This window comes from Emiliania huxleyi (genome assembly GCF_000372725.1).
Source record: "Emiliania huxleyi CCMP1516 unplaced genomic scaffold EMIHUscaffold_43, whole genome shotgun sequence".
NCBI lineage: Eukaryota > Haptophyta > Isochrysidales > Noelaerhabdaceae > Emiliania > Emiliania huxleyi.
Window position 1 is genome coordinate 97,858 of NW_005198751.1, and position 13,630 is coordinate 111,487.

Sequence of the window (13,630 nt, forward strand, 5' to 3'; positions counted from 1 at the left end):
CGCCGCCGCCCTGCCGCTGGGCGTCGCCGCGGCCGCCTGGCACCACGCCGGTCCGCGCTCAACGCGGAGCTCTCGGGCGGCGGCGCTTCGGCAGCAGCTTCCGGCCGCCCCGCCGCTGCCAGAGGAGGGCCACGAGATTGAGGTGCGGTGCGAGCGAGTCGCGTACGGCGGCCTCGGCATCGCCCGGACGGACGCGGGCGCGACGGTGATGCTGAGTGACCACACCGTGCCTGGCGAGCTGGTCCGCGCCTTGGTCACGCGGCGGCGTCGGCGGCACGTCGAGGCGCGGACGACGGCGGTGCTCGAGCCGGGCCCGGCGAGCGTGGCGCCGCCTTGGTCTGAGCTCTTTGCGTCGTGCGGCGGCTGCCAGCTGCAGCGCATGGCCTATGCAGAGCAGCTCGCTACCAAGCGCCGGTGGGTGATCGACGCCATCGCGCGCTGCCCTGGAGGCGCCGCGGCGGTGCTCTCCCGCGCCTCTCCCGCCCACGCCTCTGGGGCGGGGCACAGCGCGACGCCGGCGGCGCTGGCGGCGGCGGCGCTCGAGCCGATTGTGCGCGCGACGGTGCCGTCGCCGAAGCAGACGCGCTACCGCAACAAGGCCACCTTCTTCTTTGCCCCCTCCGACAGCGGCCTCGGGCTTGTGGTCGGCTCCAAGGCGGCCGACGACGCGGGCCGAGTGGTGCCGATCGGCGCGGCTGCCGGCTGGCGAAGCCTCAGGAGGAGACACGTCCGTGAGGGTTTCCCGGAGCCTCCCTGCAGGCGGAGAGGGCTGCCCGCTGCAGGCGGAGGAGGCGGACGCCGTGCTCGCCTCCGTCGCGGCGTGGGCGAGGCGGACGGCGCTGCCGAGCTTCGACGTCCGATCCGGAAGGCGCGGCGAGGGCGCGTTGTGGCAGGCGGTCCTTCGCACGGCGGGCGGCGGCGCGGGAGGCGGAGCGGCGGTGCAGCTCGAGCTGGTCACCGCCGGCGCCGCCAGCTCCGCCGCCCTCGCCGCCCTCGCCGCCCTCGCGGCGTCGCTCCTCGAGGCGCACGAGCCGCTCGTGCGAGTGCTGCACACCGAGGCGCCGGTGCCGCCGCCGCCCGACACCGGCGCTTCGAGGGGCCGACGCCGCCAGCGACGCGGCGCCTCTCCAGACGCGTGTGCGGAAGCGGTGGCGGTGCTCGCCGCGCGCGGCGGCGGCGACTCCCTCGCCGTGGCGGTCCAGCGGCCGGGCGGCGGCGCGCCGCTTCGCTTCGAGGTTCCTCCGCGAGGCTTTTGGCAGGTGAACGACGGGGGGACGGACTTGCTTGTGCGGCTGGTTGCCGACGGCGTCGCTCTCGGGCTCGCGTCGGGGCGGGGCAACGAGCTGCCGGTGGCGGCGCACGGTGCGGGGCGAGAGGCGGGGCGAGAGGAGGAGCGGCGGCCAGTGGAGGAGGCGCCTCGCCGCCTCGCCCTGGTCGACCTCTACTGCGGCTCGGGGCTCTTTGGCGTCTCCCTCGCCGCGACGACCTCCTTCGCGAGCGTGCTCGGGCTCGAGCTCGGCGCCGAGGCGGTGGCCGCGGCGGAGGCGAACGCGGCGGCCAACGGAGTGGGGGCGCTGTGCCGTTTCGAGGCCGCCGACCTCGCCTTCTCCGGCAGGCCGCCGGCCGGCCTCGCAGCCGCCCTCGCGCCCGGCGGAGTCGACCTCGCGGTGGTGGTCGACCCGCCGCGTGCGGGACTGAGCGGCGCGATGCGAGGTGCGCTGCGGCGCTCGACCTGCAGCGTGCTGGTGTACGTGTCTTGCGACGCGCAGACGCTCGGCCGAGACCTCGCGGCGCTGTGCGGCGCCGAGGGCGCCGGGACAGCCTTTCGGCTCGCGAGAGCCACGCCCGTGGACCTGACGCCCCACGCGGCTCGTGTCGAGACCGTTTGCGTCCTGTCGCGAGCGTGATTTCCTGTCGGACTCCCGCTCCCGCGCATTTGCCCATTGCTAGGTCACTTGAGGCAAAACGTGTGGCAGTCGCCGCCGCTCGACGTCGTCGAGCCCATCCTGTTCGCGCTGAGCTGGTACGACAGCTGGCACGCGTGCGGCGACAAGCGCGGCGAGCAGCACTGGACAGAGGACCAGCGTCTGGCGGCCATGTACAGGCACTCCGGCGTGCTTGCACGAATTTGTATGGGGCTGTCCAGCTCGGTGCGTGCGTGGCGCTCGCCCCTCCGCGAGGCCAACTGGGCGCTGGTCTGCCGCACGAACAGCGCCCGAATCGACGACGAGGCGGTGCACTCCATCTGCACAGCTTGCCCAGCGCTGACGGCACTCGACCTCTCCAGCACAATGATATCGGACGCGGCGCTGTACGAGATCGCTCGCAGCTGCCCGCGGCTGCAGCGCCTGAGCCTGCAGCGCAACGGCTCCGGCGGCAAGCACTTTAGCGACGCCGCCCTCTCCGCCGTCGCCGCGGGCTGCGCCGAGCTACGCTCGCTGCACCTCGGCAACCTGTTGCTCGCCAGCAACCTCCTGGTTTCGCCGTGGGCGGTGTCGCTCACGTCCCTCAACCTCACCGGCTCCGCGTGGCTCTCGGACAGCGCGGTGCGGCGGCTGGCCGCGTGCGCGTCGCTGCAGGAGCTATGGCTGAGCACCTGCAGCGGGCTGCGCGATGGCGGGCTGGCGGCGATCGCGTCCTCGTGCCTGCGGCTGCGCCTCGTCGACGTCTCCAACTGTCGCCGCGTGAGCGATGAGGGCGTGTGCTGCGTCGCGGCGCTGCTTCTCCTGTCGCACCTCGAGCTCGCGGGCTGCGCGGGCGCGGCGGACAGCCCGCTGCTGGCGCTCGCTCGGCGCGAGGCAGGCCGGCGGCTGGCGTACCTCGGGCTGAGCAGCCGCAACGGACACTTGGCCATCTCAGAGGAGGGCCTTGTCTCGCTCGCTCCCGCGTGCGCGTCGCTCACCCACCTCAACCTCGCCAGCTGCAGCGCGGCGGGGGTGGGAGGGGGCTGCCCACTGTCACCGCTCCCTCCCGCTTGAGCCGCCGTCGCGGCCCTCGTTCGTCCCACTGGCTGTTGGCCCGTCTGCACGTTACCTCCATTATCCCTCCTCCTCCGCGACTCCCTCAAGGCTGGCCGGGCCTCCTTCCACCCAGCGAAGAGCTTCCTCAGGCTCTTCTCCGAGAGGTCATCTACCAGTGTGCTGGCAACACCCCCCCGACGGCTGGGGCTAGTGCATCGTACCCGTCCTCATCCAGCACCCTATAGCGTGAGCCCTTCAGCGCAGCGCCATGCGCTATTCTCAGCGTGGTGAGCGCGCACGCGCCGCGCCTCAGGGTGCTCGATCTGAGCGGTGCGACGAGTGCACCGCGGAGGGTCTGATCGAGGTGTGCCGCCGCTGCCCCCTCCTCGAGCGGCTGCATCTCGAGGGGTGCGACGCGCTCACACCTGCCGCGGGGGCGGCCGTCGCCTCGCTCTCGCGCCTCCGGTACCTCGGCACCCACATGGCATGGCTGCTCCGACCCAACGTGCTCGACCCGATCTCGGGGCCGGGCCCCACCGCCGAGGCGGTGAGCGCAGGGCAGCGCGTGCGAGCGGCGCTGCCCCGATGCCACATCGGCAACCCGTGCCACTATTAGGTTGATCGAATAGTTGATGCTGCGGCACATTTCTTTTGTGTCCAGCTATGATCCGAATGTGCAGCACAGCTGGCCCGCGTGGGAGTCGACGAACGGCTCGTGCGAAGACGACGAGTACAGCAGCAGCACGCACTACGTGGACGCCGCAACCGTAATGCACTTCCTCTCGAGCCCGTACGACGATCCGTGCAACTGGAAGCAGGCCTGCGGACATGGGCGAGGGAGAGAGGGGAGAGGGGTCCGAGGCGCCCCTGCCGACAAGGAGTGGGTCCGCTCCTTCCGCCGCGCTGCCGCCGCCGCCGCGCCTCCGCCATTGGGGCTGCGCCGCTGCTGCCTATGCCACGAGACGCTCTCGTCGCCCTTGCGGATGGCGGAGCACCTCCGAGGAGCTCGCCACTGCGAGGCCGTGCTTCGCCGCCACCGGCGCCGCGGCGGGCGCTGCGACGGGCCGCAGCCGGGCGAGGCGGAGGCGGCGATGCTTTCGACGAGCTCTCCACGCAGCGGATCGTGCGCGTGCGGCCGGAGCCGCCCAATGTCGCCCACGTGGGGACGCCGGGATCGCGTTGCCTCGAGCGCGTTGCACCAATTGAAGAGAATTGATTGATAGGAAGGCGAAACACAGTCAGTCTAGCTCGGACTGGGACACCAACGCGGTATGGGTGGACGCGGGACAGAAGAGCAAGAGGAGGGCACGCTCGAGCAACACACAGACTGAGCCATGGTCTGACAGCCTGACAGCAAACCCCCGGACACGGGACAGCGCCTGACAGTGCCCGACAGCCTGACAGCGCTGACAGCACTTTCTCTGACAGTCTGACAGCACGTATCTGACAGCCTGACAGCAGAGCCTGACATGCGAGGTGACCCGTCGCTGTCAGGCCCTAACGTGACAGCCTGACAGCTGCCTGACAGCCCGACAGCACACAGTGGCCTGACAGTAGCGCTGACAGCCCGACAGCAGCACAGACCGTACACAGTCAGACCCCGTAGAGCCTCTTTCTTGTGCCCCATGAGGGTATAACAAAATTACATGCAAGGACATGTGAGTGTGGTCCATGTAGTCATGGGATGGTCATGGGTCTCTCTCTCAACCCTCTCCCGCCCCACCTCTGCGGACCCCTCTCCAGCACCGGGTCCGGCGGCTGTGCTACTACAAATGAAGCTACCAGCTAGCCTTCTGGGGCCCTACAGTCATATGCCTACGGCGTCTGGGTGGGGGTGGCCGCCGCCGTCTGTGTGCCGCCGCCGCCGCCTGCGCCTGCGCCGCCATCTGCGCTCCCCAGGCGGCCGCCCCTGCCGGCGTGATCACGCCGTAGGAGGCGGAGGCAGCTGCGTAGCCGCCGGCGTCATCGGCGTCAGCGCCCCCTTGATAGTCAGCGCCCTCTTGATAGTGTCATAAGTGTGGCTGATGTGTGTCAGAGCCTGACAGCACCCCGACAGCACCACCTGACATCACCTGACAGCAACAGCCCAACGTGTGACAGCAGCAGCAGCCTGACAGCTCTGACAGCTCCGACAGCGTCTGACAGCAACACCCGACAGCTCCGACAGCACCCGACAGCTACAGATCACCTCGCCTGTCAGACACGCACCCGACAGCACCTGACAGCACTGACAGCACCTGACAGCTGGTCTGACACAGAGGCACCTACCTGACAGTGCCTGACAGTGCCCGACAGCCCGACAGATCACCTGACAGCACCTGACAGCCTGACAGCCAGGGCTCAGCACACACACACACACACAAGCTCACAAGACCCCGGCATGGTTTGCATCTTTCACCAGACGAACCAAAAATCCAAAACGCAAAAAGACAGACAAATGTATTGTGTCGGGCTACCGTCCATCCAAAGGCGGGCGGGTGTAGTCGACCAAGGGACCACGAATCTGGTCTGTCGACGGCACGAATTTGGGATGGGACACCTTCGGGACCCGGCTGCGTGCTACTTAGGCAGAAAAGGTTTCTGTTTTTTCTCCGATTTTCTTCAGAGGATTTTCCTGTGAAGAGTAACGAGGAGAAAGATCTTGCAACTCGGTGTCGAACCACCAGCCCGACGCTCACTACAAGTGACAGCACGCCTGTTCAGCTGGAGGCGCTGCGAGTGTCGGGGCTCGTGTGTCTCATCTGAGTGCGCGCGATGCAAACCATGGTGGCCTTCACCTCTCGCGACCACTCCTGGGTGGGCACTGTCGGCTTTCGCAGCTTCGCGCAGGAAGTCGACGTGGCTGTCGGACTCGCGCTCAAGTGTGGTGAGAACATGCGGGCGACGGCCGGTGCGGCAGCGCTTTTCAAGGATGGCGACGATGGGATAGATCCTCAGACAGCGACAGACCTGGAGAACGAGAGGCTCGTCACTGCTGGCCTGCGTGAGGCGTTTCCGTCGCACGACATCATCGGCGAGGAGAGCTCCGCCGCGGCGGGAGGCGTGCCCGCCGTCGAGGCGCGGCCGACCTGGATCATCGACCCAATCGATGGCACGCAGAACTTCTGCCACGGGATGCCAGAGAGCGTCGTCTCGATTGGCCTCGCCGTGGGCGGCCTGCCCGAGCTCGGCGTCATCTACGACCCGTATCGGGACGACCTGTACGTCGGCGTGGTGGAGGAGGGAGCTTACCTCAACGGCCGCCGCTTGCCGCCCGCTGACGAAGGCGCGCCGGACCAGCTCGACAGGTCTGTGGTGCTCAGTGACCTAGGATACGAGCGGAGCGCCCAGGGCTCCGCGCGGCTGGCGGCGGTCTACAGGGCGCTGCTCGACCGCAATGTCTTTGCCTTCCGCATCGTCGGCTCGACGGTGCTCTCTCTCGCGTGGCTGGCGTCGGGCCGGTGCGATGCCGTCATCATGGGGGTCGGAAAGCGCGACACGCCCAAGGCTTGGGACTGGTGCGCGGGCTGGGCGCTGGGCCGCGCCACCGGCTGCACCTTCCGCCGGCTGATCTCCGACCGTCCCTTTGCCCTCGCCTCGAGCTCCGTGTGCGCCGCGCGGAGAGAGGCCCTCGCCGAAGTGCTACAGGCATCGGTCCGGGAGGCCGTGGCGGACCTGCCGATGGATGAGCTTCCGTCGGAGGCGTGAGCTCCGAGAGGGGTAAGGTGATCCGAAATTTGTTTGAGATATACCAGGCGCTTGGGCGCTCCGTGCGCACGCGTGCCATACACACGACTTCCACCCTCCCGCCGTCCTCCCCGCTTCCCGCCCCTCCGCCTTCGCCATCCCCCATCTGTGCGTTCCACTCTCCGTCCGCTCCACCTCCCGCTTAGCGCCCATCCCGCCCTCCGCCCTCGCCCTCCGCCCCTGCCCTGGCTGGCCTGGGTGGCACCTCCTCACCATCACGCGCCAAGTGGGAGGGAAGTGGACGGGGCCCTGAGCCGACCTAGCCCAAACGGAATGGGCGCCCAACACGTGCCCGGATTACGCTGTGCCTTCCCCGGGAGCCGGGTCGCGGGTGCAGCCTTTCGGTTCGTGAAGGGTCGGTGCGAGTCGTGCTTTCCTCGATCCCCCGCCCTAAATAAAATAAATAAAAACGGACACCTCTCTACTGTGAGATGGGTAAAAAGGAACAGGCCCCCGCCCTTGCGATCTTTCCCCCGCCATCTCCGCCGCTTTGGCTCTCCAGCCTTACCACCATCGGGAGGCGGCGAGGCGAGATCAGACTCGGTCGAAAGACGGCAGTTCCGCTACTTGCCGAGGCGATGGCCAGGCGCACCCGACAACAACCGTTGCGTGCGCCAACTCTTCGAACTCTTCAATCGAAGCCGCGCGTGGGTACAGGGTTCCAGAGACACTGGAGCGTTTCGATTCAACTTTGTCTCATCGGCTTGCTTTGCGGTCCACCGTGAAGTGGTCCTTGCCACCCCCCGCGAGCTCTGGAGGCGGGCGTATGAGCAAATCGTCGAACAGGGCGCATGCGCCGGTCAGCCGTGGCCAAGTAAGACTCTTGCCATCATACTCGAACACTTGTGGCACATCCTGCTCGCAAACAAGCACCCGCTGTGGGAGCCAGTCATACTCAAGAATGCGCTGTCCCCTTCCTTTGTCGATCCCAACGCGAACGTGTCACTTTGAGTTTGACCAGGCTATGTACTCTAAGTCACTTAGTAAGATAGTTTGGGTAAGTCTAAGTGATGCTGATGGAGACCCAGCACCCACGGGGCCCGCGCGCCGGTGATATGTGTCTAGTCTTGATGCTAGTCTGTGGTAGACCCCCAAAAGCCTCAACCGCGTGTGAATGCGAATAGACGCGGCTAACGTTGTAACGAGTAAGGCAGTAACGAGTGTTAAAAATAAATAAAAACGGAGACCTCTCTACTGTGAGATGGGTAAAAAGGAACAGGTCCCCGCCCGTGCGATCTTTGTGCAGGGTTCTTTGTTCTGTCTTGAGTGTTTTTCTGTTTTTAGGCTAGGCGGCACTAGATTTTGGAGAGCGGCCGCGCGCGCGGGGCAGAGTCCAGAGAAACACTACCTCGCTCACATGCGCGCAACCAGGGGGAGCGCGCCGGGGCTAGACATCCATGCGCGCACACGACATAAATAGTACAAAACTCGAAAAGGAGCTCGAAGTGGATCTGCGGATTGAGGCTCCCCGCTGACAAGGCAGCAACGCGTCGGCGTGTCGATCTGGCGGCGCGCAGATCAAATCATCTTCTTGTCGGCGGGTGCAGCGGGTGGCAGCGAGACGGTCGCTCGCCCCTCGACCAGCCACTGCCCGTCTTTGCCCTCGAGCGGCGCACTGCTGTACTCGACGCCCCCCGTCCCGAAGACGCGCGTCGCCGCCTCGACGTGCGACTCGCCCACCGAGTCCGCCTCGAGGTCGACGCCGCGGAGGCCGTGCTGCTTCAGGAAGCGGAGCACCGCGGAGCGGCCCGCCGCACAGTTGACCCCTCCAGTCCCGTGGTCTGCACCCTCAAACACCAGCGCCCCCACCGCCCTGCCCGCCGCTCGCGCGCGCTCGGCAAACAGGAGAGCCTGCCCGGCAGGGGTTGTGGTGGTTAATGAGTGAGTCATCACTGCTTCATCACTCATTAACCACTCATGAATGAGCCTGCCCGGCTGGGGTTAGGGTTAGGGTTTAGGGTTAGGTTATAGGCAAACAGAGCCTGCCCGGCAGGGGTTGTGCCGTCCGCTCCGCCGACAAGGAGGAGCGTCGGCGGCAGGCCCGCCTATGCGAAGGGTCCTGGAAGGTTCCTGGACCGCTCCTGGAAGGTGCCGACCAGCGTGACTAGCAGGCCCGCCTCCGACGCGCGCGAGAGCGGCGAGAGGGAGGCGCCGTCGTCCTGCGGCCAGTGCGCCGGGACGGAGGCGGGCAGCCAGCCGCCTATGCGCGGGACACCTCCACGACACTTCCACGACGCCTCCTCGAACCTTCCGAAGGCGGCAGGGGAGCCAGCCGCCTCCGCGCGGGCCGAAGAGGAGGAAGGTGCCGGCGAGCACCCTTTGAAGCTGGCGCTGGGCCGCCGCGGCGGTCCCTCCCTTCCCCTCGGGCACAAAGGCACACGGCGGGTCCATCTCTCCCCGCGAGGGCGTCTCTGCCCAGCCGCCTTCGGGCAGCCTGCGGGGCGCGTACCAGCGGCTCTCCACCGTGCAGCAAGGCCACCCGGCGACGACCAGCATCGGGCGGTCGACCGACGCAACGGCGCGCGGCGTCGCCAGCCCCGTGCCGAGCGCCAGCGAGAGCAGCCCGCCCGCAGAGTCGCCCCACACCACCACCTGCGCCGGGTCAATGCCGAGCGAGGCGGCGTTGCTGCGCACGTACCTCAGGGCCGCGTTGGCAGAGTCGATGCAGCCGCCGAGGCCGCGGCCGTCCTTGCCTGAGGTGAGCGCATACCCGACCGAGATGCCGACCGCGCCGCGCGCAACCATCCAGCCCAAAGTCCCCGCGCCAAACGCCTTGTCGCCGACGAGAAAGGCGCCGGCGTGGAAGTAGAGGATGCACGGCGCGGGCGAGGTTGGAGCGTCGCGCCCGTCGTACACGTCCATCTCGAGGCCTGGCGAGTACTCGATGGTCGCGGTCGGGCGAGGGACGCCTTCGGCCTCCATCTTTTTGCGGGTGGACCGCCCCCACATCGCATTGGCGAGACGGACGAGCGGGCGCGTCGCGAGGATGCCCTCGAGCGCCGAGCCGCCAAAGAGAGGGTAGTAGAGGCCAAGCGAGACGACGACTAGCGCCGCGAGGAGCGATAGCCAGACCCACGAATACATCGGACTGCTGTGAGTTGTCGGGGGCACTTTTTGGAAAGAGAATTTTTTGCTTTTCACAGCTAGGGACGGCCTCTGCGGCAGTTGTCCAAGTGCTCCAAGTGCTACCTTGTTAGGCGCCGTACGACCAACCGAGACAATGGTGCGCTCGCTCGCCCCGCCCGTGCCCGCGGCGGCCCGCGCGTGCGCGCGCGCGGTAGTAGGAGTAGGCTGCGGGTCGTACCGAACCGGTGGGTCACCACCGGTCTCTGGTCCCCGGGAGCGCAACGAACCGAGCAGCCACACAATGAGCGCAAAACAGCAGCACACTCAGCGAGAAGGAGAGCACCAGCCGAGGCGCTGCCCAGCACGCGAGGAAGCGCGAGACGGGGCGGCGTGGGGGCCGCCCGGCGAGCAAAACGACGGGTGCCGCGCGAGTCGCGTGCGTCAAGCAGTCGAGGCTGTCGAGGCTGTCGAGGCTGCCGAGGAGGCCAAGGAGGCCCCCCCCTCCCCCCCAGGTTCTCGAACCAGGGACCAGCCGACGCGTAGGAGGGAAGCGAACGCACGCGACACGACGGAGGTCGAAATCCGCTGCGACGGAGACTCACCGCCTCATATACGGTGGATTTTATTTAATTGTTTGCTGTACAGAGAGAAAAGAAGCGAAAAAGCCAGACGGCGCGCCCGAAAAAGAAAACGCCGGAGCCGGCGCCCAGCGCCAAGGGGACGCGAAGCATGGACGGGTGCAGAGATCGCCGCCCTCCCGATCCGCGCAAAAAAGAGAAGGGTGTGGGCGTGGAAGCGACACCGACGGAATGTGCGGCGGAAGGGGCGAGGGAAGCTCGACCCAGACCTGGACTTCTACGGGGTACCCGCAGTCGAACCCGCCTCCGGCATGAAGGTTGCAGCGAGAATCGGCGAGAGACTGCGAAGAGAGATAGGAAGAGGCAGACTCCCTAGGGTGGGCGACGGATAGCGCACCACACACCTCTCCTTAAAATCCCTGTGTGGTGGCGGCGTGCCGTCCTCCCATCCCTCCCTTGGGTTGTCTGTTTTCTTTCTTTTCTTTCTTTTTTTGGCCTCTGCGGCAAAGTCAAACAACCCCACCGTCCACCTACCAACCTACCACCTACCGCAGCAAACCTTCGGCTCCCGCTCAGAGGCTCGCCGCGCCCGTGCTGCGCGCCGAGGCGGCGCCGAGGCCGGCGCCTTGCACCCGGCCCGCGGCCGGCACAGCCTCGCCCCACAACTGACCGCCCTGCGGCCCCTGCGCAGGCGTGCCACAGGAGCGCTCAAAAAGATCAAACCAGACAACACGTACGATCCCACGATTGCGAATGTGGGGGTCTGCAGAGCTAAAAGAAAGAAAGAAAGAAAACAGACAACCCAAGGGAGGGATGGCAGAGCTAGGCGGCGCGGGCAGATTGCATTTTTTATTTTTTGCTCAGGCCAGGAGCGAGACGCACGCCCCAGGGCTCCGATGCTACTTTTGGCTGTCCTGCTTCTGCCTGCCTCGACTGCAGCGCTGCCACTCTCACGTGCGGCACTTCGCCGTTACCCTGCACGTGCGGCACTTCGCCGTTCGCCTGCACGTGCGGCACTTCGCCGTTCACCTTCAGCAACACTGGCGCCTCGCCGTTCGGCTTCGCCGGTCCGGCTGCAGGCGAGCGCTGGGCCGGAGCAGCAGCTGGACGGCGCCACCATCTACCAGCTGGCGACGCTCGCCTCGGCGGCGATGCTCGTGCAGGCTGCGATTGGCGCGGTGGTCCCTGTGCTGCCGGCCTTTGCCTCCTCGCTCGGCCTGACCGCCACCGGCGTCGGCGTGGTCGTCTCGACGCCCTCGCTCGCCAAGGTGGTGCTCAACCTCCCCGCCGGGCGGCTGGTCGACAGCCGCTGGGGCCGCAAAGGCCCGATGGTCCTCGGCGCGCTCGTCGACGGCTGCGGCTCGCTGGCGACGGCGGCGGCGACCTCGCTCTCCTCGCTCGTGCCCGCGCGGCTCGCCGTCGGCGCGGGCTCGTCGATGCTGGCCACCGCGGAGCAGGCCTACCTGATGGACGTGGTCGAGCGCTTCCCCAACAACACGGGCGCGCTGCTCGGCACGGTGCAGGCTGTCGGCCTGCTCGGCTGGGCGGTCGGGCCGGCGGTCGGAGGCGTGCTTGCGGAGCGGGGCGGCGCGGTGCGGCTGCCGTACGTCGTCATCGGCTCCGTCCTGATTGGGAGCGCCGGGCTGTACGCCTTGCTGCCGGAGACGCGCCGCGCGCGCGGGTCCGCCGACGCCTCCCCCGGCGCGGCCCGCCCTCCGCCCCTCCGCACGCTGCTCGCAGACCGGTCGCAGCGCGCCCTGCTCGCCTCTCGCTTCGGGCTGATTGTCGGGTGGGCGGCCTGGCTGACGGTGGTGCCTCTCCGCGCAGCGAGCGTCTGGGGCGCAGGCGCAGCCGACCTCGGCCTCATGTTCTCCGCCCTCACTTGCGTCGGCCTCGCCGCCGCCCCGGTCGGAGGCCTGCTCGCAGACCGGCTCGGCAGCCGGCGCGTCGCGCTCGGCTCGTCGGCGCTCGGCGCTCTCGCGGTGATGTCGCTGCCGCTCTGCCGCAGCAGGGCGTCCTTCTGGGCGAGCATGGCGGTGTGGGACGTGGCGGAGTCCGCCTACACCGCCGCCGTCTCCGCGCTCGCCGCCGAGGTGACGCCCGCCTCGTGGCGAGGCTCCGCAAACTCGCTCCTCAACCAGGTGCAGGACGTCACCTTTGGCACGATGCCGCTCGCTCTCGGCCTGCTGGCGGCGCGGGTCGGCCAGGGAGCCGCACTCCTCTCCGCCGCCGCGCTCATGCTGGGGTCCAGCCTAGCGTTCTGGCGCTTTTCGCGTGGCGACGCGATGGAGCCCGGCTCCGAGATGGTTCGAGAGAGTAGCGGCGAGCGGCGGCATATACGTGCGACGGCCGACGGCGGGAGCGGCGGGGTGTGAGCGCTCGTGTGCCTGTTTTGCCCGAGGGCCCCGACAGATATTTAATAACGTTAGTACGCGATAGCGGTCACGCCATAGCTCGCGCATAGGAGCAGGAAGCTAGGCAGAGGCCGCATCGCGATCGCTGAGCTGTAACAAGTTTGACCCAAAACAAGAACACAAGTTTGGCTCTACTAATATAGCGCGCGGATAAGGCGCGCGCGCCGCAGTGGCGGCGAAATATAATATTATCTCAGAGGAATATAGTGTGAATGCCCGGGAACACAGCCCCTCCTGGCCCGAGTGCGGGGCGCGAGGGACAAATAAATTCAAAGGGCATGAAAGTCGTCGAGCTGCTTGATCAGGCCAGTAAAGATGGCCCGCGAGGCAGCCTTCGTGAGCAGGTCGGCGAGCATCACGACGCCGGGGAGGTGTTCGACGGAGATAACGCCACGGCTGACGAGATCGCGAAGAAACTCGGCGGCGCGCAAGATGTGCTTGGTTTTCTTGAAGGCAACGGGATCGAAGGCCATGCCGACGGCGGACTTGCTGTCGCAGTTGATGACGCTGGCGCCGTCGATGGAAAATCCAAGGTCGATCAGTAGCTCACGGATGAAAATCACCTCCTTGGCGGCTAGCATGGCGCCGAAGAACTCTGCCTCGGCACTAGACAGCGTGACGGATCGCTGCATTTTGGAGAACCAGTGGAAGAGACATCCGTAGAAGAAGAACATGCCACCGGAGCAAGAGAACTTCGTTGCCCAATTTGAATCGACGTAGCTCTCAAGGTTGCGGTTGGGATTCGGCTGCATGACGAGGGCGCGGTCAGCTGTGTCGCGCACGTAGATAAGCACCCGGATGGCGGCTTTAAAATGCGACGGGCCAGGGTTCGTCATAAACCGAGCAAGCTGAGACGCGGAATAAGCAATGTCGACGCGCGTCATAT

At 67.1% G+C, this 13,630-nt stretch overlaps 3 protein-coding genes across 3 annotated transcripts; 2 read left to right on the plus strand and 1 right to left on the minus strand.

The window, feature by feature from the left end:
• The first annotated feature begins 37 nt into the window (after positions 1-37).
• EMIHUDRAFT_464249 (hypothetical protein) lies at positions 38-4,182 on the plus strand. Its single transcript, XM_005769122.1, has 5 exons — positions 38-689; positions 760-1,064; positions 1,260-1,713; positions 1,951-2,936; positions 3,274-4,182. Exons 1-5 carry the CDS (start codon positions 209-211, stop codon positions 3,574-3,576), a joined length of 2,529 nt encoding a protein of 842 aa, XP_005769179.1. The 5' UTR covers positions 38-208; the 3' UTR covers positions 3,577-4,182.
• A 1,532-nt stretch (positions 4,183-5,714) lies between these two features.
• On the plus strand, positions 5,715-6,647 carry EMIHUDRAFT_210267 (hypothetical protein; the record flags this gene model as incomplete). Its single annotated transcript, XM_005769123.1, has 1 exon — positions 5,715-6,647. The coding sequence occupies one exon, from the start codon at positions 5,715-5,717 to the stop codon at positions 6,645-6,647; it is 933 nt and encodes a 310-aa protein (XP_005769180.1).
• Positions 6,648-7,975: 1,328 nt separating this feature from the next.
• On the minus strand, positions 7,976-9,779 carry EMIHUDRAFT_355964 (hypothetical protein). Its single transcript, XM_005769124.1, has 4 exons — positions 8,950-9,779; positions 8,798-8,873; positions 8,682-8,725; positions 7,976-8,550 (listed from the first exon to the last, which is right to left on the minus strand). Exons 1-4 carry the CDS (start codon positions 9,768-9,770, stop codon positions 8,205-8,207), a joined length of 1,287 nt encoding a protein of 428 aa, XP_005769181.1. The 5' UTR covers positions 9,771-9,779; the 3' UTR covers positions 7,976-8,204.
• Between the last annotated feature and the right edge of the window lie 3,851 nt (positions 9,780-13,630).

Coding starts and splice junctions, on each gene's coding strand:
- EMIHUDRAFT_355964 (XM_005769124.1), bottom strand. CDS start 9,770: ATGTATTCGTGGGTCTGGCTATCGCTCCTCGCGGCGCTAGTCGTCGTC. Junction 8,726..8,797: donor CGCGCGCGTCGGAGGCGGGC/CTGCTAGTCACG, acceptor GCATAGGCGGGC/CTGCCGCCGACGCTCCTCCT. Junction 8,551..8,681: donor GGCGGAGCGGACGGCACAAC/CCCTGCCGGGCA, acceptor AACCACCACAAC/CCCTGCCGGGCAGGCTCTCC.
- EMIHUDRAFT_464249 (XM_005769122.1), top strand. CDS start 209: ATGCTGAGTGACCACACCGTGCCTGGCGAGCTGGTCCGCGCCTTGGTC. Junction 1,065..1,259: donor TGCTGCACACCGAGGCGCCG/GTGCCGCCGCCG, acceptor GGCTTTTGGCAG/GTGAACGACGGGGGGACGGA. Junction 1,714..1,950: donor ACTGAGCGGCGCGATGCGAG/GTGCGCTGCGGC, acceptor GCCCATTGCTAG/GTCACTTGAGGCAAAACGTG.